Source organism: Hippichthys cyanospilos, chromosome 3, assembly GCF_059441005.1.
Source record: "Hippichthys cyanospilos isolate Australia breed blue-spotted pipefish chromosome 3, RoL_Hcya_1.0, whole genome shotgun sequence".
NCBI classification, from domain to species: Eukaryota; Metazoa; Chordata; class Actinopteri; order Syngnathiformes; family Syngnathidae; genus Hippichthys; species Hippichthys cyanospilos.
The window spans coordinates 13375653-13400144 of NC_142371.1; the positions used below are offsets into that span (position 1 = coordinate 13375653).

At 39.5% G+C, this 24492-nt stretch overlaps 3 protein-coding genes across 3 annotated transcripts; 2 read left to right on the forward strand and 1 right to left on the reverse strand.

Moving 5' to 3' along the window:
- The first annotated feature begins 193 nt into the window (after positions 1-193).
- On the forward strand, positions 194-2680 carry mrpl32 (mitochondrial ribosomal protein L32). The gene is made up of 3 exons (XM_088411433.1): positions 194-360; positions 443-636; positions 2369-2680. The coding sequence occupies exons 1-3, from the start codon at positions 267-269 to the stop codon at positions 2618-2620; spliced, it is 540 nt and encodes a 179-aa protein (XP_088267559.1). The 5' UTR covers positions 194-266; the 3' UTR covers positions 2621-2680.
- A 1207-nt stretch (positions 2681-3887) lies between these two features.
- On the reverse strand, positions 3888-8720 carry ccdc127a (coiled-coil domain containing 127a). Its single transcript, XM_088411432.1, has 4 exons — positions 8642-8720; positions 6720-6857; positions 5305-5549; positions 3888-5160 (listed from the first exon to the last, which is right to left on the reverse strand). Exons 2-4 carry the CDS (start codon positions 6847-6849, stop codon positions 4714-4716), a joined length of 822 nt encoding a protein of 273 aa, XP_088267558.1. The 5' UTR covers positions 6850-6857; positions 8642-8720; the 3' UTR covers positions 3888-4713.
- A 206-nt stretch (positions 8721-8926) lies between these two features.
- Positions 8927-22357, forward strand: sdha (succinate dehydrogenase complex, subunit A, flavoprotein (Fp)). Its single transcript, XM_088409720.1, has 15 exons — positions 8927-9070; positions 10644-10721; positions 10897-11058; positions 11606-11749; positions 14987-15151; positions 15261-15409; positions 15492-15616; positions 17758-17926; positions 18814-19009; positions 19075-19246; positions 19894-20012; positions 20091-20202; positions 20501-20631; positions 20716-20829; positions 21707-22357. The coding sequence occupies exons 1-15, from the start codon at positions 9008-9010 to the stop codon at positions 21791-21793; spliced, it is 1986 nt and encodes a 661-aa protein (XP_088265846.1). The 5' UTR covers positions 8927-9007; the 3' UTR covers positions 21794-22357.
- Positions 22358-24492: the final 2135 nt, after the last annotated feature.

Below are 24492 nucleotides of genomic sequence, written 5' to 3' on the forward strand. Positions count from 1 at the left end.
AATGGAGCACTTGGAATTCTGCTTGGAATGAGATAATTTTTAGAAACTGTAAAACGCCAAAAAATACACAGTGATCAAGACAATGAATGTTTTTAAACGTTAAAAAATAACGGAGGAGTATCTACCATCAGGCGGCAGTAACGTCATGTCAAGTATGCCCAAAATTAAAGCGAAGAAGAAATAAATTGTCGCCTTTAAGTGACGAATATATCCGATGACCGTGAGCTTTCTGGCGTGTGTCGAATGGGTACAGCGTGGGAGATAAAATGAATTTGGTTGCATTGCTGCACAGTGTAAGATGCTCATTGCTACACATTGAAAGCAGGATTCTGCTGGCTGCCGGAATAGGACGACAGTTCGGTGAGTTTATACAGTGGTGCAGCCGCTTGCTAATTCTGTATTCATTTGACTTTATCCTCTCAGCTGTCTTGTCCGTATGCAGTTCCAGCCCTGGCAGTTAATGGCTCCACTCTGCTGCCTCATATCGAGGAGCCACAACGGGAAGAGGGACGGAGGCCTGAGCGACCTCCTGGAATTATGGACAGTATATTGTGGATGGCAGCACCCAAGAAGAGACGCACCATCGAGGTCAACCGAACAAGAAGGAGGTCTGAGAGCAAACTTCTCAAAGTCAAGGTACACCACCGAATTCCACGTCACCTAAAAACAAACAATTGCGTTGACAGCATCAGCAGCCACACAAGTTACACAGCTCCACATTGTTTCCCATGATTTTTCGCTGGGCCTCATTTTGCAATAATATAAACATGCATCCATCCGCTTCGAATACTTCTTAGTCTCGGTTTGCAGGTGAGCTTGGTCAGCGGGGTAAAGTTGGTACGTTGTTCGGTATTCGATTGACATTCGGTTTCATCTGTGCTTTTAATCGGAGACCACGGCAGTGTCCGCGTAATTAAAGAGTGTAGTTTAAAGCATAATAAACATACTTTTATATACTATAGGATTACAGTTAACTAGTCTCAAGATTTCAAGTTTTACGAAAAAACTGCGAATCCACATTGTCAACCGACCGTCATTCACTGTGGTCCATGTTAGGGACCGTCAGCAAATTACACGTTTCATTTTGAATGCAGTCATGAAATATATTCACTAAAAATCAATACATTTACTTTATACCTTTCTTTTTGTCGTAGTAGATCATGTCTGTAATGCCCTGACCACTACAAGTGAGCTACTATGGCAAAAAGAAAGATAAAAGTAATTTAATTGATTTTTAGTGAATATTTTCAGTTACGAAATGCATAGAATGGCCATATAAAGTGATTTTTCACAATAACCTAACCTGTAGTAGTTAGGGCATTACCAGTATGACCTACTACAGCAAAAAGAAAGATAAAAAGTCTTTTTATTGATTTTTTTTAGTCAATATTTTTCAGTTATTAAATGCATAATATGTCCATATGAAGTGTTTTTTTCCATAATAACCTCACCAGTAGTAGTTAGGGGATTAACATTTAGACCTACTACAGCAAAAAGAACGATAAAAAGTCTTTTTTTTTTTAATATTTTGTGAATATTTTCAGTTATAAAATGCATAGTATGTTCATATAAAGTGTTTTTTCACAATAACCTCACCTGTAGTAGTCAGGGCATTACAAATATGATCTACTACAGCAAAAAAAATGGTAAAGTTATTTTATTGTTTTTTTTTTTTTTTTAGTGAATATTTTTTTCACACTGAAATATGTCATTTGCAGACAATCCCCACCAAATGTCAAGCCAATATCTAATAACAAACCTACTTTACCTTGCTGAGCTGGTAGTCTAAAGACCACTCATGATTTCTTGGCATTATCCAATGGCTATTTTGACAAGGGAGTTCCCTTCAACCCATTTGTGTGACGGTATCACAAGAGCCAAGTGGATGAATTAGAAAATGAAGCAGTTGTACAGGAGAGTCGTAAATAAAACAAGGCAAGATACAAATCTGTTAACTTTTTCACAAGTAGCACCCAAGTGTTGAAGTGGAGACCATTAAAATGTGAGTGGAATTTGCACAGCCTACCCACGTAAACATTAGCTTGCAGTTTATACGTCCATTTTTTTTTTTAGCTAGCAGTCCAAGTAAAGGCCAAGAAAGGCAAGATGATCGCTTTCTGTGTATTCCTTCTATGTGTGCACACCATTAACACTCAACAACAAACGCAACAAGCAAAATTGCATTTTCCATATGCTTTCATTGCAATAGTTTACTTTTTCCTGAAAAAAAATCATAGTTTTCACAGAACCGATATTAATATCTGTATAAGTTTTGTGTTGTTATCTAGATGATGTTTTGAAATAGGACATTTTGTCCATATTGCGCAGCCCATGCCTAAAACATTCCCATTATCCAACTCTCCTTCAGCTAAACATCGAGCCCTGTCCAGAGTGCGGCCACTTAAAGCAGAAACACATCCTCTGTGGCTTCTGTTATGCTAAAGTGCACAAGGAGACTGCTCTGATCCGTCATCAAATGAAAGAGATGGAGGGTGGTCCTCTGGGCGCCCCGACTGTGGAGACTGTTGTCTTGTATGCGGATGAGACTCCAAGTGAGCTGGACCAAGGCAAGAGGATAGTGGAGATGCCAAGGAAGCGGCCCACGTGGTTCAGACCCTAATGCTCTCTTAGTTTGGCTGGATAGAGTGAACGCTTGCTTATTAAAGCACACCACCTGATACATTATCGCCTGTTTTATGATTGTGACTTGTTTTGTTTCTGCAGGCACATGACATGAGCAACATTTGGTTTGTTTATGCTGGCATTATGCATATGTGTACAGCAACAACTGAACATGCTTTTTTTTGTAATAAATCTATAACTTGAGGATAAAAGTAACAAATATGTCATTTGGTCATCTATTTTCAATCGTGCCAATAGGTAACTGCTACAAAACTCATCTCAAACTAACCACTAAAATGATAATTGTTCTTCCTCAACTCATGCAAATATTCTCCTTTCCGGCTTTTCCTATCAGGGGTCGCTACAGCAAATCAACTGCCTCCATCTAAGCCTGTCAAGTGCATCCTCTTCTCATACTCCAACTACTTTCATGTCCTCGTTCACTACATCTATGAACTTAACTCTCTGGTGTTTATTCCTCCTGCCTGGCAATTCCAAATTCAGCATCCTTCTGCCTAACCTATATATTCCCTTTCTTGTCTCTGGACATGACTGAAGACTCTAAACCATCTCAGTCTGGCCTCTCTGACGTTATCTCCAAAAATTCCCAACATGTGCCGTTCCTCTGATCTGTTCATTTCTGACCCTATCCAACTTGGTAACTCCAAAAGAACCTCAGCATCTTCATCTCTGCTTCCTCCAGCTCTGCCTCCTGTCTTTTCCTCAACGGCACTGTCTACAGGCCAAACAACATCACTAGTGTCACCACAGCTAATTTGAAATGAACAAAAGGACTTTTTCTTTCAATTTAGCAGAAACGCTTTTATAACATCACACCTGACACTTTGCGCTACTCGTTTCAGCCTGCTTGCACATCCTTCTTCAGCTCTTTTTCACACTCCATTGCTCTGGACTTTTGATTCTAAATACATAAAATTCCCGACTTTATATAAATCCTCTCCCTGTATCTTCACTCTTCCACCTGGCTCCTCCTCATTCATACGCGTGTACCGTCTTGCTGCGGCTAACCTTCATTCCTCTCTTTTCCAGGGTCAACCTCCACCCCTCTAGCTTCTCCTCCACCTCCACCTCCACCTACTCTCACTACAAATCACGTCATCTGCAAACATCCTAAACCTAAAAACCTCAACCCATGCAAATCACAATGTCGTTTGCAAACCCATCCTCAACCTACAAACCTCAACCCATGTAAGTAATGTTGGCAACTCTTTGAACTTTAACTGAGAAAATAGAAACAACACATATACTGTACCAAATGGATACACCCAGCTTTATTGTGTGCATAATACCAGGTTGTCAAGCATAAGCGCAAACTCTTAAATTGTAAGAATATGGTAAATTACCAGGTACATATTTTCAAGTGATACTGCAGCAATAATTAGGTCACCAAAGACCTGTTTATGCCCTCTTCATATACCTATTACAGTATTGTAAAATTGATCAAACAAAGAATGTGATGTATCATGAATAACATTAGGGATGAGGTTGATGACCTTGAGCTCATGATTAAGCAACCACACATTCCTCTAAATTTAAAAATAAAATAACTTTCAGAACCAAACAAAATGTTAATAATTAAGTGCATGTCATACCATAATCAAAACGTAAAAATAACTTTCAATCAGGACCAAACAAAATGTTGATAATCAAGTGCATGTCATACCATGATTAATAAAGGTTTGGTAAATTAACATTCAATTCCTTGGTATGTACAAAGTTAAATGACATAAATTCTCACAAGATTTCAAATTAATATACAGGGTGTTTCATAAGTCTGTCATTTTACACTAGCTTATCTCAATTTAAGATATGGAAGCCAAGTTCCTAAAATAGATGTTTTTTTGTGAAGTGGCAGGCTTGTGAAACACATTGTCAGCTTTAACTGCATATCTGATGTGGGTATCATCTAAGTGCATTTGTGTCATGATTTCAAAGTAATGAGACTTATTTGGGCCAACTTAAATGAAGGAAGAACTAATATGCAACATTTTTTAAAAAATGACAAAAGGCCAGCTGTTTCCGCTTATTCCGTTTCTGATTCAAATGTCAAACAAAAACCATGCATTTTCATCATTTTGTCTGCGGATTCACGTTTCTTCCTAGGATGGCTGCCTCAGTTCTTTTGTGTTTTTGGACAATTATCTGTAACTGCCAGTACTTGAGATATACCCACATGAGACTTCCGTTCTTTCTCTTGTCCATGTTCATCAGGTTTGCACAATGCTTATCCCTCTTGAAAATATCTTTTAGATCAGCCTCTAGATTCAATTCATCCATGACAGGCTCTTTGACAGACTTGATCAGCATGTTTCTCTCCATCTCTAAGCGCTTGTCTCGTGGCAGGATCAGTGAACAGTAGGCATTCTGCCGCTCCACAAGTTGAACCTCAAGTTCTCGCAGCGTGGCATGAGCTCTCTGGAACCACTCGTTCTGTTGCTCTATGGCTTGATGCAGAATAGCCCCTCCAGCTCCAGACTTGATATATATCCGCTTTTCTTCCTCCAACCACTCACGCTCCTGGCGGAAAAAATGGTAGGTTGTTTGGTCTTTGAGTGAGACATGCACACGAACATGTGGGCTTAATGGTTTCGATTGATTTAAATAAACACGTACGTTTCTGTCAAGTCTACCTACGCACACGGCCTGCGCAAGAAAAAATACCTGCTGTAAACGTTTTCGTTCTTCGACCAAAAGATGGCTCTGGGAGATCATTGCCTGCTTGTAGCCTTTCACCCTCTGTCTTTCCTTCTCCAGCTCCAGCTCTAAGGCAGCCACAGCTCTGCGCCTCTCTGTTAACGTCTCCTCGTACCGGGACTCCATCTCACTTTTTACCATGAACACATCTTTGACATACTTGGATTTGACCTTTTCGATCTCTCTCTGAGACTCCCGGGTCCAGATCCAACCTGAAAACACATTGGGTGTTTTAAAGTTTCAAATTTCAAACATGGTTTTCTTCATTTTAAGATTAAGTACGAGAGTGCATTTGCTCATGTCTTAACTTTTAGTCAAAAATACGTAAAAGGTAACAGAAATGATCATTTGTGCAAATTTTCTAAAAAATTTGAACCAGATTGATTTTGAAAGCAGTTTTCTGAGGAAAATGAATCACAATGAGTAATCTTAAAAGGGACAGAATTAAAATATAAATATTGTACGTCAGAATTGAAAGGGGTGGAAAGAAACATGAGGGGGGAAACGTGACAAATATCACACAAGTGAGCAAAATAATAAATGAGCTGCTTCAATAAAAATAGAAACTAAAGCAAAGATGTCTGAAACAATTTTATTATGAAACAGGTCCATGTTTGATGGAACAATGAAATTATTGGCAAGACGTTTACAGCAACAGCCCATAAATAGTATGAACAAACACATGAGCCCATTACATCAACCTAAATATGAACTGAAATGAAATTGAAAATATTTTTGGAGACGACTATTACCGACCTCTATTCTCAGCTGTTTCCCTCAGTTCAGCAATAGACATGGGTACTTCTTGCATTCAATGTTGTGATTACTTGTGGATAAAACATGTGCAGAACACAAACCAATGTCCCTTTCAAAGAAGTGATGATATGCCCAAATATTCACTTTAAAAAGGGTACCTGAGGAGCATTATTCAGGATTTAAGGTTTTAGGTGCATACTGACATTTCAAAACCCAAACATTGCCAATAATCATGTTTTAATTGAATATGAAGCTTCAAGGGGGAGAGAACTTTACACTGCACAAAGGCTGGTGGTCTTCAGGCAGCTGCCAATAGCATAAAATCAGATCCGGGTTATACTTTGTGTGATCAGAAACGTATGTCATTTTTAACATACGTCGCTCACATAGTTTTCCGACAAAACCGTCCAATTAGAGTTGATGGCCGATTGATTGGAGCAGCTTTTGATGCCAATTGTAAGTAGCTGTTGTGTAGCAACAAGAACAGCACACAAAGGGTTCAAGGAGTCCAAGCTGCTACAATAAGTTGACATCAAACAATAAATGAAAGTAAACAGCAAAGAGACATGTTTATTTACCAATTTTATCTGGCACGCTAACACTTAACACTTGCTTGTGGAACTTACGAAATGCAGCAAGTCCCAGCATAGGCACCAGCAGAGCATAGTTCCACTGGTTGCCATCTGCGCCTCCCTCCGCCCTTTCCCGTGAGTCTGGTTGTATGTTCCATCTTGGGGGGTCATTTAGGTTGTTCATGGAGGCTGCTGTGAAGCCACACAAACAATTGAAAACATCACCATTAACATCTTTCTTGGTTTTCTTTACCGAGTTTCAAATAGCATGGCCTCAAATAACAATGTATCATTTATCCAGTCCTTTCTTATAGCCAAATGTAGCAAAAGTAGTCACACTCCCAGAAGTAAGGAATAAAAATAATAATTAAAAAAAAAACTACAAACTTTGACAGACTTGAGAATTTTTTTTAACTGTCATTTATATAACAACAATTTGTAAAACTTGTCACAACAGGAAAAACGGTATTTGCAATTTCACTTCAAAAAAGCCATTTTTAAGAAAGCTTTTACGTGTTTTTTGCAGGGACAAGGACGGCCTATCACTTTTCTACGTGGTTTATACAGAATACAGCAATGTTTTTTGTTGTTTTTTTTTTTCCACAAGTGAGAACGGATGAGAGATGATGAATGTACTGTTGCAAGTACTATATCAGGGGTGGGCAATTCCAAGCCTCGGGGGCCGGTTTTCTTGTTTTCTCTCTCAAACACACCTGAATCAAATGATTAGGATTATTCTCAAGATCCAGCAGAGCTTGTTGATGAGCTAATGGTTTAAGTCAGGTGTGTTAGGAGAGAAAACTGGACAACATGCAGAACACCGGCCCTCGAGGGCTGGAGTTGCCCACCCCTGTACTATATCATTGGAGCCAAAATTGACTGACTCCTTTTATGTTGTGGTTTTACATACCAACATTTTTACTGCCTTATATGCCTCCCAATATTTCAATCAGTCTATCAAGATTTCAACATCAAGTGCTCCTTGCTCATATTCTACTTCAGAGATGGGCAACTTAAATAGGGCCACAATTTTACAATAATTTTATGTAATTTTACTGAAGCTATACAGTGAAGCCTCACTATTAGTGCAGAATAGGGACAAGGCCACAATCGAGAAAAGGCTAGCTTTGAAGGGACAGGGATTCAGCACTTAACGGAGCAAGAGCTCTTACAGAGTAGCAAGTGTTTGTAGTTGGTTTAATGCTCTATATTGAACAATTTGGTATTATATAGATACTGTATATTCAACGAGTACTAAGAAAAATTGTCATTTATAAAAATCTGATTGTGCAGCGGCGTGGATGATACAGGCATCAGCACAGGCGGAATGAAGCAATGTCTCCCGGAAAAAAAGATGACAATCTTGGACAGAATTGTACCCATGTACATGTATTTATTTATTTGTACTACACCCAGTCATACTCGTGTGTGTGTATGTATGTGTGTGTATATATATATATATATATATATATATATATATATATATATATATATATATATATATATAAGTCTATACACAGATCAGAAAAATGAATACTGGACACAGGGGGGGTTTAAACTTTGTTTCTTGAAACCACTGGGAATGTCAATCGCGAATAAAATTCTTACAACAAGGCAAATAAATGTCAGTGGTTCGTTACATTCGAGTACTGTAAAACGTTTGTAAATAAACGGAATGTAGGTCTTAGAGGCACACAGAAGCATAATCAATGCGTGGTGGCTAGACAACAACAATATTATGAAAGCATATTATTTATCAAGTCAAATATCCTAGGCAGGACATTTGTACCATGTTTACAAAGTGAATACAGGTAATCGCAAACAAGGCTAATTAAAGCTAAAAAAAAACTAGCTAAGTGTTAGCTTACGAGTTCACGCACGTAACGTGTATTTCATAAATGCATTCAACGGGGCTTTATGAATCTAACATTTTAACATTTTTCCGTTTTAAGGTAAGGTCTTATGTTATGTCTCACCTTCAGGGGAAAGTCTAGGTCATTTATACATTTGTTCCTGTTTACACCAGCCACCTTGGTTATACAATTTTTAACAAGATGACGGTCCGTCTACCTTGACGGGGGTGTAGATTCTATAGGTTGGAGTTGCTAAAAAAATATTTTATTATACGATTAGCCCACATACAAAAGTATTTCTTAAAACACATCATAAATATTAACGCAGTAAAATAAGTCAATACTAAAGTAAGTCGAGGATTGCAACAAAACCATAGAAATGAGCTCACCCCTGTTTATTGTGGGGTGGTTCATTCCAGTGCCACGGAATACGTCAGTCTCTAGCATGGGTCAAGTCTGAAGTGTCGTGACTCTCCTCCGACGTGCAAAATGGCTGGTGTTCAGGTTGCTTCTCGTTTTCTCTCCAAGAGGATATTGTCCTCGAGTAAAGCCGTGAGTATTCGTTCCCGTATATGTATTTGCACATGAGCTTTATGTGCCAACTATCAATTGAATGTCGTCTTTTCTCTATGAAGAATAATTCGCTGCACTGATTTCATAACTGGTGTCTGGCTTGCGTAACCTGCGTTATGTAGCTAAGGACTGCTTCAATGTGACTCTTGTTCTAAAGTGAACGTTGGCTTTTGACAGGACACCAAATTATGTATTCTGTTGCAGTTTCTTTCACATCACGCACATCTATTTGTTAATAATAATGTTTGACCTTGAGTCATTCTGTTTCTTTAATAGAACCTCTTTACCTTATTGTCCTTCGTTGGGAAGGATTTTAGCGTCTGTTGTTAGCTCAGTTGTTGACTTAGCATTGCCTTTATACAATGTTGTGTTTAGAATAGCATAGAATGCATTTGTTGGCATTGCATAGCTGGTATATAGTATTAATTCGCCACTTAGCCCTTCACGTTTTGAGGCTTCAGCGAGTCGCCTTTTTTTTTTTTAAATAAAAATAATCTTCTGCAACCTGTTTATATATTAATCATACCGTAGATGCCGTGTTTACGACACTACGTCACTGCTTTACAGCAGCGTCGTTTGAAGCAGTCTGTCAGGTATTATTCGATCTTGTACAGCCACAAATAAATGTACTTTTGCTGAAAGCTAAACCACATCTCGCCATGGACGTTCACCACGTTATTCACCTTATTCTTTTCAAATTTACTGGGGGGTGGGGGCGGGGGTGCACAGAGCTTTACTGAACTAAATGTCCAAGTGATGAATGTATTTGGAAGCAACACAGCCAGACAACCAGGGTTTTAGTAACCCTCCCACAGGTGCAAATGTTGTTACGAGTGGTGGTTTGTTATGAGGGACGGAATTGATAGGAGGATTGGGAGATACCGTGTGTGCTCTCTTGACTGTCTTTTGCTTTGTTGGCAACTCCAGTTCATTCATAGTCAGTAAAACGCCTGTTTTTGGCTTCTTCATTCACTCCCTCTGACTCATACAGTGGCTTGAAAAATCATTCGTACCCCTTGAATTGATTCATACCCCTTAAATTTTTCCACATTCTGTCACGTTCTGACCACAAATATAAATATATTTTAATGGCATTTTATGTGAAAGACCAACACAAAGTTGCTCACAGTTTTGAAGTAAAAGAAAAATTATACATGACTTACGATACATATTTTTTTTAAAATAAAAAACTAAAAACTGTGGCGTGCAAAATTATTCAGCCCCATTTTCTCTGAGTGCAACTAGTTGCCTTCTGAGGTTGCCTGATGATTGTTGAATGATCAGCTGTTGTTCTGTGACGGCCTGACTGGTAACAGGGACCCCCAATATTGTTAACCATCTACATTTTTCGTTATAAATATCATCTGTGATATTTTGATACTTGCCTGCAATTGGCTGGCAACCAGCCAAGACAGCTCTGATAGGCACCAGCAAGCCAGGGATCCTACTGAGGATAAGCGGCTATTCTGTAGAAATTGAATGAAAAGACGGATGGATGGATATTTTGGTACAGAATCAGTCTTTTCATACACATCTTCTCCTTTGCTTCCAGGTTCCTGTCACAGCAGTTCAGAGGAGGAATTTGCACTTCTCTATCTATGGCAAGAAAAACGCAAAAGCCTCTGATGATGTGAGTTAAATTGTCAACACAAATAAACATGATAAAATAGCCCAGGTATATTTATTTAATTCATAAGATGTTGCTATGTTGGGCACTATAGTACTACAGACAAGCAGTGCATTTGTATTTGTGTTTTAACCTGTTTCTGAAGTGTTTCTGAAGTGTTTTTGCTTGTCCTTTTTAGATCTCCAATCAGTACCCAGTTGTAGATCATGAGTTTGATGCTGTGGTGGTTGGTGCTGGTGGAGCAGGACTCCGGGCGGCCTTTGGCCTCTCTGAGGCTGGCTTTAACACTGCCTGTGTCACCAAGCTTTTCCCCACAAGGTCTCACACTGTTGCAGCACAGGTGGACTACACTTTTCAGATCAAAGATGACTCCCAATAGTATACAGTGGTACCTTGACATATGAAATTGATTTGTTGTGCAATGGCTTTCGGATCGTGTTTTTTTTCTTTTTTTCTTTTTATAATCATGAGTCCAGTTTCTTATGTAAATGATCAACTACTGTATGTGCCAATCCCCAAAAAAGTACAATAATGTGGAACCTTACCTTTCGAATGAGTCAACATCTGAAAGCATTAGCAGAGGAGGAGAGCGAACAGCAAAAAATACCATGAATACAAATAATCTCATAAATTTAACAAATAAAAATAACCTTCACATCACAGGAAGCTAAAGGACTAACGTCAGCAGCGTGCAAATATTTCAAATTTTCGTATCTCGGAATTTTCTTTTTTTTTTTTTTTGTATTATGGGCCCAAAAAAATCACTCTCTATTTTTCTTGTAAACTAGGACTTGTTTCTTGAGGTACCACTATATAACAAGTGATTTAAGGACAAAAAAATCTAATAATATTGGTGAAGTAAACAGTTAAACAATCTGAATTTTCAGGGTGGAATTAATGCAGCTCTTGGCAACATGGAGAACGATGACTGGAGATGGCATTTCTATGACACGGTGAAGGGTTCTGATTGGCTCGGGGATCAGGATGCTATCCACTACATGACGGAACAGGCACCTGCAGCTGTAGTGGAGGTAAAAGATACAGAACATGATTTATATTGGATAAAAATGTATGGTAGTTCATTGGAATTTCAAGTACAAGTTGTTGACTAATATGCTATATATGACAGAGATTTCCTATCCTGTGAATATGTCTGGGCTGTGGCATATATACAAAGGCCCAAATCGAAGCCTGGCTACAATTTGTCTTGACACCTTTGGTGTAATGGTGGTGTCAACATTACGGTTTGTCTTTGTCAATGTTTGGGAGAATTCTCAATAGTTTCTGCATGAAAGCAACAACAATGTCTGGAAAAGCTTGCTAAAAAAGTGAAACTTTATTTGAGGCCCATCAGAGGCACTTTGATCGGTGGCAAGTGCTTGCTGACTCCCATTTAACATGACTTTGAATATGTTTGGTTAACTGTTAATACAGACCCATTTATATGTTGTGCAAGCAAATGCAAATTGTCTAGAGTAGAACTCCTCTACAATGAAATCATGTTTGTAGCCAGAAATATTTCACACCAGGGGACTTTCCACTCTAGCAAATCTATGTGTTCGACGTAAGCATAAAAACCCATCCAACTAGCCCACAAAAAAAGAAAGAAATTGCCAAATCTACATTAAGCATTTTCATACTAATAGCAATTTCTTGCATAATGTCTTCCACTTTGCTTAATCAATCTTTCATCTTTATTACTTTTATCCTGTCCGTTTGCGACCTCTGCTCAGCTTCATGCGTCAAAATGACATAATTTTGGCCACCACAGCCCTCCGCGTGGAGTCCACACGGGCCAGATTTTCCGCAACGCGTCCCTTCCACAATTTCTTGATGAGTGTAAAACATGGTGAACAAACTATTGCTTGTGGAAGTTCGCCGGTACAAACACCTTTATGATTAGGCTGAAAAGGCCTACCATGACTTCAATACCGTAAACAACAACTGACAAGCACCACTTTAGGGGAAGAAGATGAGGAGCCTTTAAAAAGGAGCGTTTAAAAAAACGCTTGAAAAATTTTTGATTGTTTGAATCTACTGGGATTCTCTACCTCTGTTGACTCGACTTACTGCCACCTGGAGTATGGAAGAATATCGTCTGACTGCGCACCGAGTATTAAGTGCTGCAAAATGTGTGCCGGCACGTCAAGTGTAAACCAACCTAGAATTTTGTTGCAGGCTTGTTTTTTGTTATAATGAATGTCAATGTTAGGCAAATGCACAAAAAAAAAAAAAAAATCATAATATGCAACCCGGGGGATTTTCCTTGTAGGGGGAAATAAGAGGGCTTCAATGCATGAAGATATTTTCACACTGAGGGATTTTTTTTTTTTGCACATGCAGGTTTCATTGTAGAGGAGCTTTACTGTATTTTTTACTTAACCTTTTAAAAATATATTATCCCAAAGATAATCAAATTTTAATCGTATAGCCCTGAATCACCGAAGTCTCAAAAGGATTCTCAGGTGAAAAGAGGTCATATTGAGACTTCTTTTACAAAAAATAAGTTGTACAGAGACATCTTTTTGTTCTAGGTACACAACAGCATCCCCTGCTCAAAACTCCTAGAAGGTTAAGGAAAAACTCAAAAACCTCAATTTGGGGAAAATCAGAAACCTTCAGAAGAGACCACAGATGGGAGGAGCCCCCTTCCAGGCTCAACGGTTGAAGTGTATGCTACGTGTACCAAATACAGACAAACACAGATACACAATACAGATTATAGAAAACATATACAGTGATCCCTCCTACTTCGCGGTCTCAGATATCGCGGTCTCAGTACTTCGCGGGTTTTTCCAGAAAAAATTAAAAAGAATTTAAAAAATGCGCAAAAATGGAAAAAAAAATTGAAAAAAGCAAAAAAGTACATTATACAGTACTGTATTCATCAATTAACTAAGTAAGATTAGTTAATAACTATGTTAAGAATTCTTCAAGCATTAGAGTTCGTGACGTTTTTCATCTTATTTTGAAATGCATGCTTTTAATTTATCGGGTCGTGTTGCATTTCCGTTTCCTATTTTAGCTCTCTGTGTGTCAATCGGCTCGTTACGGTGACATTGTGTATGACAACGTAAGCTCATATTTATAATTTATTATCATTTATGTTGGTAACGCACGTTACTGCCTATGTTTAGTAAGCGATGAGTGTTAATTCTGTTTATGTGTTCGTTTGTGTAGAGGTTGCACTTTATAGTTAGTAGTTGTTAGTTGTTGCTAACCCACTAATGTCGGCTAAAAATACAGTAAATTTTGGATTCAATGGATTAAAGTTCAGCAAGTGTTTATATGTTAGTTGAGTGACTAACATTGTTGTTGATTTATTATCCAACAGATACTGCATGATACACCATACATGAGCCAAAATAAATGTGAAGTTCAACGTGATGACTTGCGTACTCTTTCACCTTGGTTTTGGTGCAGATAACCAGTCCTGAGAACAAATTCTCAACAAACTAAGTAATATTAGTTATTTAATGAATATACAATAATGTTAATAAGGATAATGTAATGTTAAATAATAGGAGAAAGGAAATAAAATAGGCAAAAAAAAAGAGGATTGTTCATTGTTACTGCGGCTATATTGGGGCGTACATAGAAATCAAGGAACTGATACCCTACTTCGCGGGTTTCAGACTTCGCGGGGGGTTTACACGCCCCATTAACCGTGAAGTAGGGGGGATCACTGTAGTGCCTTATTAGGGAGGAAATGGCCAGTGCAAAGATGTCTTGATAGCAGGCGAAGCCATCGGGCAGGAACCTCCCCACAGTCCTGCCAGGTGGATTGCAGGTGGTTGAGCTCATAACCCGCGATGGTCGATCAGCGCTGAGCCAAATGGGGTTGTTCAAATCATCTTTCACCCCCGCTCCAAGTCGGGAGAAGGGGGTAGGAAAAAGAAGAAGAAAACTGCAGACAGACCCATTAACTAAATGTTTGCGAGTAAAAATGTGATTTTGGTCGGGATTTAAAGATCTCTACTGAGGTGGCTGCACGAACTTCCATAGGTAGGGCATTCCAGAGTACTGGCGCGCAAATAACAAACCGACATTTTGTGACCGAGGTTGTCTGGACGGAACATATGGTGATACTAAGTCGACAAGATAGGAAGGAGCGAAGCAGTGTAAAATTTTATACGTAATTCACAACACCTTAAAATCACATCTCATAATTGGCCAGAGACTATGCATTGATAGTTTCAGATGCATTTCTGCCTTTGATCACACAACCCCAAAACGGCATGTCACATCCCCTTCTATCTCTCCACTAGTTGGAGAACTTTGGCATGCCTTTCAGCCGCACAGAAGATGGTAAGATCTACCAGAGGGCCTTTGGAGGGCAGAGTCTCAAATACGGCAAAGGAGGCCAAGCCCATCGCTGTTGCTGTGTCGCAGACAGGACTGGACATTCACTACTTCACACTCTGTATGGACGGGTATGAGCCTCATTTTACCGTTTTTACGCTGGAATATGCAAAGGACGTTTGTGCAAACCTAATACAATACATTAAGCACGGAGCGTTTGTTGTCATTTTATATGTCCAGTCGCTACGTTATGACACAAGTTACTTTGTGGAGTATTTTGCTCTGGACCTACTTATGGAAGATGGCGAGTGCAAAGGCGTGATTGCACTCTGCATGGAGGATGGCTCTATCCATCGCTTCCGAGCTCAGAATACTGTCATTGCGACTGGGTAAACGCACATGATCAACTAGGCACTTTGGCAGTGTTGAAGCTTACCTGCCTCCTCTATAACCAAAACTGTCTCTCTCCAGGGGTTACGGTCGAACCTATTTCAGCTGCACATCTGCTCACACTAGTACTGGGGATGGAAATGCCATGGTGACCAGAGCAGGTCTGCCCTGCCAGGATTTGGAGTTTGTACAATTCCATCCCACTGGTGAGAAAACAATACACACGTGGGGTATACAGAAGGTGGGATCAAATTGTCTTTTACAGACCACAAACACATCAGTGACTGTGTGACTCCTCTGACGTGTAGAAACAGTAGGTATTTGGTTTTTCATGTATGCAGCAATTGACTCAAAATGGCAGGTTAAAAAAAAACACACACACACACACACACACACACACACACATGAATTAAACACCCAATATAATGAATGTGTTGGTCTTCCTTGTTATTTTGTAAGCAAATCATTTTAAGCAACACAGCACTAATACTTCATACTAATAGCATATACTTGTACAAGTATATTTTGGTGGGAATTGAACACAGTTTTCGGATCTTGAGTTTTCCATAGAAGACACAAGCTGATTACATTGGCTTTAAGTTTCCAAGCAACAAAATAATGGTATTGTGTAAGGAAGGACATGAAACGTCAGGTTGGGGTGGTATCAATTGCAATACAGCGATCCCTGAAGGCACTTTTGCTTCAAACTAAACCACAGGTTTTCTACATCTGACTCTATATAAGGACAAAAGGACAAGGCAAAATCCAGACAAAAGTGTGGAACTTACCGTATACCTGAGGATGAGGGAGGGATGGGGTTTGGGCAGATACTACAGATATGACCTTAAATGCGAAAATGTGGGGAGGGTTTGTCAGAATACAAAGTGACCTGGCATGCAGAAATGGGCAGATAGAGGGTGAAGGATAGTGCGATCAGTCCTGAAGTGTGAGTTAAAAGGTTGGAGCCTCACCGAAAGCACTCTGCTATGTTTCGAAAATGTAACCACGATTGGAGGGATGACTGTAATGCTGCGTTCAGATCGCATGCTATATATCTTGTAGCTACGCTCATTCGGTAGGCTTTCGGTTGCTAACTGCCAGCATTTAGCATGTTCACATATACGCACAAGGGGTTGGGAGTAAGTTTGCTGTACACTTAACTCGTCAAAAGGTGCTCGTGCAGCACCTTTATTCTTCTTTTTTACTTTACATGTCCCTCGCTCTGCGGTAATACTCGTCTGACAAAAAAAAAAAAAAAGTTTAGACGTGGCAATCAAGTGGCCGATATCGTGCAAAATACTGTGCTTTCATTGCCGCGCTATCATTATCTTGGCACAATAACCACGATTTAGCTGCTGTTAAAAAAAGCAAGCAAACGCTGCACATACGTTATCCCAAGTTCTCCCTTCCCCCATTCAACAAGCCAGGTGAGCGCTCTTGCTTGGCACCGTTTTGTATTGAAAGCTCAGCTGGCCGTGTTGAATAGCTCCAGTTGACTGCAAACCGGCCGCCACGATCCATTCCTGCCCCCTGTTTAGACGTTGAACGTTCCCGAAGCTGATTGGCTGTTGCGATGCGCGACAAAAATGACAATGTTTTAACTTCTCACGTCAGGTGTAATTACGCGCCGCGCGGCATCTTGATTTGCTCCATATGCATGTGTCCATCGTGTCGCCCGACACGCCATCATCACACCCTGTCGCATGAACTACTTTGGCCACTTTTACGTCACGTCCGCTTTGAACACAGAATAATTGACAATGCCATTATGCCTCTCTGCCTTTTTAAATCGCTAATAGGCTAGGAAACAAGTAAAAAACGAAAACTGCCATGTTAAAGCCCTACATTACAGTGATTATAAAGTAATTTATTATGATCATGAACAGCTCAAGATGGCTGCACAGTGTGTGTCATTATTTTGATACCTATTCAGCTTTAGTTTTTTTCAGGGAATTTTATTCAAATGAGATTTGCATTATTAATGGTTATGCGATCGATGGGAATCTTCAGTGGTGTGTTGCTTTAATAAAATAATCTTCCCATTCATAATTCACGTAACTTTGACTGAAATGACCAAATTCTGGAAAAAATGTTTGTCAGAATAATTTTTCAGTTTGCCATTTCCAATTACATGATCATGTGTGAGTTATTTATTTGCTACTATATTCTTAGGTATCATGCTAAACATTTGTTTCACTCACCTTAACAAGTGAAGTTTAAATTCATACATGTAATACATGTATCACATCCATTAAGGATGTAATGTATGTACTGTTCTAAAAATACTACAATCTTTCAAATGTTCACATACTACATATTGTTTGCTGTAACATCCACATCTTTACAGGGATCTACGGAGCTGGTTGCCTGATCACAGAGGGCTGCCGTGGTGAGGGAGGCATCCTGATCAATAGTGAGGGCGAGCGCTTCATGGAGCGCTATGCACCCAACGCAAAGGACCTGGCGTCCAGAGATGTGGTGTCTCGCTCCATGACCATTGAGATTAGAGAGGGCAGGTAACTATTCCCAGTCTTGAATCCAGCCCCTATTAAAGGGAAGGCATCCCCATATCCTGTTTTATTCAAAAGAGACATATTTACATTTTTTAAGGCTACCAGGTAGTTAAAAGAATCATTCGAAACATGGCATTTACTCACCTAAGGGAGGCACAAGTTTGCAATTACGTGTTTGCAAAGTGGCAAGAACGTGAACTATGTCAGCCTCTCTTCTTTTTTCCCATTTTGAAATCAACATTCATATCAACCTGTTGCAGCATAGAAAAGGCTTTGGAAAAAAAAATTAAAGTGCCACGAATAACACTGCATTATTTGTTACTGGACACTCAGTAATGGATAATGCAGTTTTATGGGCTTAGACACCTGGTAAGAGTTAGTAAATATAAGCAAAGAGACTAATGTATTTGTTTACATTTGCTAAATGTAGCAAAGATATTTAACAATGATCATTCATGGCATACTGTACGTCTGCCACCACGGCTCTTGCACTTAACGTTCCACCCTTTCCTGTTTTTTGTTATTGATGGTCCCTTGAAAAACGCTGTAAAAGTCCTGCTAATTTTTATATCGTTACGTGTTTTGACTGCTGCAGATTTTTAGTATTCGTATACAGTGCTGAGGTTGCTGCCCCCACGACCCAACCCCGGATAAGTGGAAGAAATTGGGTGGGTGGCTGGGTATGATTGTATGTATGCATGTATTTTCGAACCACCTTGAAGGACGGTCTGAAATGCGGATCCATGTAACCAAGTGGCCTGGAAATAGCGTAATGGAAAAATGACCACTCGTGGCCAAGCAAAGGTCATTTTGGTGTGGAACCGGTACATTGAAACCATTGGTAAGTTTCACCTGTGTGTGTGCTTGTGTGTCTATTTGTGGCCCTTCAGGGGTGTGGGTCCGGAGAAGGACCACGTATACCTGCAGCTACACCACCTCCCTCCTCAACAGCTTGCCACCAGGCTGCCCGGCATCTCCGAGACAGCAATGATCTTTGCTGGAGTGGACGTCACCAAGGAGCCCATCCCCGTCCTGCCAACTGTCCACTACAACATGGGAGGCATACCTACAAACTACAAGGGCCAGGTAAGTCACATCTTTCATACACAACACCGCTCTTCTATATCTGATCATTCTGGATCTGCCGTCAGGTGATCACACACTCTAATGGTGAGGATAAAGTTGTTCGTGGACTGTACGCCTGTGGAGAGGCTGCATGTGCAAGTGTTCATGGTGCCAACCGACTGGGCGCCAACTCTCTTTTGGACCTGGTGGTGTTTGGCAGAGCCTGCGCCCTCACCATCGCTGAGGAGCACAAACCTGGTGAGATTTTAGGGAATGAATCATTCTAAAGTGCTGATAATTTAGTCTCGATTACCTTAAGAGATACAGAGGGTTTTCACTTAAGAAAGGTGCCGATAAATGATGCTTTGAGGTCACAACACAATGAACCAGGCTTCCAAAGATTTTTTTTGTCCCTGCAGCACACAAAAAGACCTGACTTTTATGTAAAAAAAAATATGGTCTGAAAGTGACACATTGCTGTTTTTAAACACTGTGCAATGTTATTACCGTAATACCGCTTAAACCTCACACATCAAACTTTGCTCATGTCTCATGGAGGAAAAAGTGGATGTTTTAGTTGTCTGAAATACTCACAATCATCGACCAAACTGTCTAGCCTGGACATAATTCAGATGTATATATTATTAAATATTCCGGTAGGATGTCCTTGCGCAATGTTTTGCAGAAGATGTACAGTATGAAGCAGCTTACAAAGAATAAATTGGCTGTTGTTCAGAAAAGTTGTCTATCCACAATTCTTCTGGAAAGCTAGTGCAGGGTTATCAAAGTTTTTGGTTATTTTTTTCATTTCTTGCATTTTGCAGGTTTTTTTAAGTGCTTCACAAAAAGTGAGTTATTTAGTAACCTTGTGCCGACACTGTTGTGGTTTTGTTTCCCTCCTCCAGGAGAAGCACTTTCCCCTCTCAAGTCCAGCGCAGGAGAAGAATCTGTGGCTAACCTGGATAAGATGAGGTTTGCCAACGGAAGCTTGCGAACCTCTGAAATAAGGCTCAACATGCAGAAGGTAGGTACACATAGAAAGAATTCACACACATTCAAAGACGTGCCTTGTACGATGACTTTCTTTTTTATGTTTGCACAGGCCATGCAGGCTCACGCTGCTGTGTTCCGTACCGGTTCTGTTCTGAAGGAGGGATGTGACAAACTGGATGCCATTTACAAGACCATGGACGATATTAAGACTTTTGACAGAGGTAGCTTTCACGTATATATTTTTCTTAGTGATGAACTCAAGCTAATCCAATAAATATGGTACTAGTTAAAATTTGAGGGCTCGTTTAAAAACGCCCCTAAAAATATTCATTCATTCGTTTGGGGAAAGCGCAAGTGGACACATCTGTTCCTTGTCGTCTTGCACTGAATATTTGCTAATATTTCACTGCACGTTTGTAGTCAGGAAGGTTGATATTTCCTGTAACATATTCACTGGTCTATCTTGCTCCTGGCCTCTATTGTTTTTCTGATTTCCAACCCAAATGTTATTCTCTTCAGGTATTGTGTGGAATACGGACTTAGTGGAAACGCTGGAGTTGCAGAATCTAATGCTGAATGCCGTCCAGACCATCCACTCGGCTGAGCAGAGGAAGGAGAGTCGAGGAGCTCACGCCAGGGAGGATTTCAAGGTGTGTGTTCCAGAAGACAGAAAGAGGGGACAAAGCATCCATCTTCATCCCTCCTTTGACACGAAGTCTCTTTTTGGATTACAGGATCGCATTGATGAGTATGATTACTCGAAGCCCTTGCAGGGTCAGGAGAAAAAGCCCTTCGAGCAACACTGGAGGAAACACACTATGTCCTATGTTGACCCCAAAACTGGCAAGGTACTGTACATTTTGCACGCACGTGTGTGTATGTGTGTGTGTGTGTGTGTGTGTGTGTGCGTGTGTTGCTGTTAGACTTAACAGTTGTTTAAAGTAGGGCTGGGGGGGGGGGGAGTCGGTCCAAGTCTGATAAGTCCATTTTAAAAATAAGTCGACTACAAATACCTGCCTTGAAGCTCTGCTGGAACCTATATTTGCGCCACCATTTTTTACAACGACCTTTCTTACAAACACCAGCACAATGACGACAGAGATCGACTTCTCTTCCCAACATTTGTATATTTCTAATTAAAATCACCAGCTCGCCGCGTGCCAGCCAATCACAGGGCATTTAGAGTGTTAACCGGAATACCTGAATTTTCCTCAAATGTGAAGTCTTCATACTATACATATTTAAGACAAATATTTCTGTAGAACATAAACTTACTTAAATCTTAAATTATTAAACCTTATACAGTAACTGAACAAGTTACCCCTTTCCATTCTTTGAAGTCTCGCTGCAGGCGCGGTCATATTAGCGGCGCCCAGAAGTCTAATTAAAGTGAAAGCTGTAGATAAAAATGAGAGTTTACACTACAAATACAATTTTATTATAAAAGAAATCTAGGGAGCAGGTCTGGTGAACACCCCAGCCATCTTTGAGCCGCACCAGGCAATTGCAGGAATCGATGAAATAATCAACAGGACAATCCTGAAAAGATGTGTTTGTGACAGCCCTATTGTACAGGATATGTATTTGTGTGAATAGATACAAGATGAATAGCAATTTAGTGTACAAATAAATTGTATGCTACAATGCAATGTGTACACGTTTAATAATGTGTGTTTATATACAGATATGATATAGCAATATGTACTATGCTTTGCCCTATCACAGGTGACCTTGGAGTACCGTCCCGTCATTGACCACTCTCTGGACGAACAGGACTGTGCCCATGTTCCTCCCGCCATCCGCTCTTACTAAGAACCCCTCCAACAAGGACAATATTTTGTTCACTGATTCACCAAGTATTTATTGACATTTACACAAGCTATTGTGGAAAATTATGCTTTGGATTGCTTGTGTGTTTTAGTTTTTGTCATGTGAACATGTTTCATCACTCTGGCTTTGTGATGGCATTGTGCTCTCATTTCCTCGATTTGCATTGCTTTAAATGCATTTTATATTTCAGGTTAGCTTCAGCTTGAAGAACAGTGTATTGCTATAAGGCCACATGGAAAGCTTTAAGCGTTTAACTATAACCGAAATGTACAATAAAACATGATTGATTACACAATTACATACTTGATTTGCAAGTAAAATGTAGTCTCGTTCTACTCACTGTTGCCTTGGCTACTTTTGTGATCTGTTGTTGTCTTTGCAGTTACAGGAAAAAAAATCTCAGTCATGCTTACTAGACTGTAATGTATAGTATACAGTATGTCAGTATGTACAGCATATCAAGAACAAAATGATGCATGAACAATTGAAGACTTGTGATGTAGTTATTTTCCCTTTCTCTTTAATGAATGAAGCGTGAACAAATTACGATCTGGCATTGTTTTTTGTATATATATATATATATATATATATATATATATATATATATATACATATACATATACATATCTTTAGTAAGGTTTAGAGCATTTGTTTTTGTTTGTTATTTTTTGTGGAGGGGGGGTTCTGAATTCAATAGACCAGGTTTTCATCAAGCATGGATTGTAGGTATAAGACTGGACGAATGCACATGCCATTGGTCCATTCTTCTTCTTTGCCATTCCATTGGTTTCTCTTCCCTTTTTTCCTGATGAGTGTTTGGCCAATGTTAGATTTATTGGTTGAATAAAGGGTAGATGGTTATGGAACAAATGCACATATCCTGTAAAATGAAAGGTCAATATGAAGTTAGAAAAATGATGAAATAAGCAGAAGTATGTACTCTAGACTTGTGAACAGAAATCTTCAAACCTTGTATACATTTTATTCATACAGTATATGTATGTAAAGTGGTCTTTGAAGATAAGTGGCAACACGTGTAGGTATGATGAACACATACTTAGGCCCTATGTGTTCTGTTAATCAATAATAAGCGTTAAAGCAGAAGTGTTCTGTTCATCAATAAGTTTGGGCCTAAATGATCTGTTGTCTGTCTGCAAGAACGTTTAAACAAAGGAAAAAAGCTAAACAGAAAAAAATGGTGCCGTCAGTGGGACTTGCTCTTTTTTGTGTGTTTTTTACATGCTTCTCTTTATGTGCGACTTTTTCCATGCATGCTTTATTTTTTTTGCTGCGTCATAATACTAATAACTAATCATAACATAATAAATATTCCTATTTTTCATAAATATGGTGTAGGTGTATACGGTGTAGGTACTTTTGCTATTATCACATTTTTACAATTTCTGTACATGAAGGGACTATAGGTGTGTGTCCTCCAAGAATTATTTATGTCTAGATATATGCATCGGGCTAATGCTACCAAACATTTTAAAAGGTTGAAAGTAAATGTATACAGTATTTACTGACAATGTCATGACCCCTTCAAAGTCAGCCCGAGTTGGGTGATAATAAGGCTAGTGAAAAATTCCCTGACAGCCAGGAGTTAAGGAGCATCTGAACTTGAATTTGAATATTAAAATTGAAATTAGAAATGCACAAACTGTTTTTGCTTACATACAGCTTAAACAATGCATCACTATGCTGTGAAGCTGAGTAATAAATTGATTAATATACAATAAAAAAAGATTTTGTATCTTGTCTTTAAAGATTTACAATCAAATACAGATGAAATGATTTGTACCGGTTTAATGCTCAGGCCGACTTTTCACTGGATGTGTAATGAGCGTAATGAGCTGCATTTAGAATGGCAAATCCATATTTCCAGTTATGGTGGTGAGCGTAATTTAAAAGTAATGTAATAGTACATTACATGTACATTACAATGTGATACATTACATTTCAAATACAGCAATATTGTAATATAACTACTGTAATTACTTTGAAATCACAGTGATAAGTAATAAACAATGCATTACAGTTTTGAAGTAACTTTCCCAACATTGTTTTAAATGATCAATAATGACATTTTGACCGCTAAGTCAATACTGTCACGTTTCCTGCCTTTTAGTTTGTTTTGATTTGCAGACTGAGTTCCCTTTCCTCTGCAAGGGGGCGGGGCCATCAGACATGCACACATGTTGCCCATCACATCACGGGGCTTTTTCCTGCCTATTAGTTTGTTTTGATTTGCAGATTTGAGTTCCCCTTCCTCTGCAAGGGGGCGGAGCCATCAGACACGCACACCTGTTGCCCATCACATCACGGGGCTTTTTAAGAAGGCCGGCACTGACAAGTTTTCTCCGGGTTATTCCTTTGCCAAACTCGCTCGCCGTTCAGTGAATCCCAGGGCTCTCTCCCTCACGTTCTGCCCTCTCGAGATAATTTTGGTTTGTACTTTGTGCTAGTTATGTTTTTCTGCTTGTAAATGATTTCTGTTGCTACTTTGTTTGCAGCCATCCTCCTGTGGACTCACTCTCTCGCAGCTGCCCTTTTCCCGTTGGACTTCGTTACTCAGACTTTATCGTCTCGCTTTATGTCGGTACTTTGTGACTTTTGTTTCCTACTTTACCCATTGGACTGTTTTTGTTTATTCCACGCCTAGCGTGCACCTTTTGTCAATA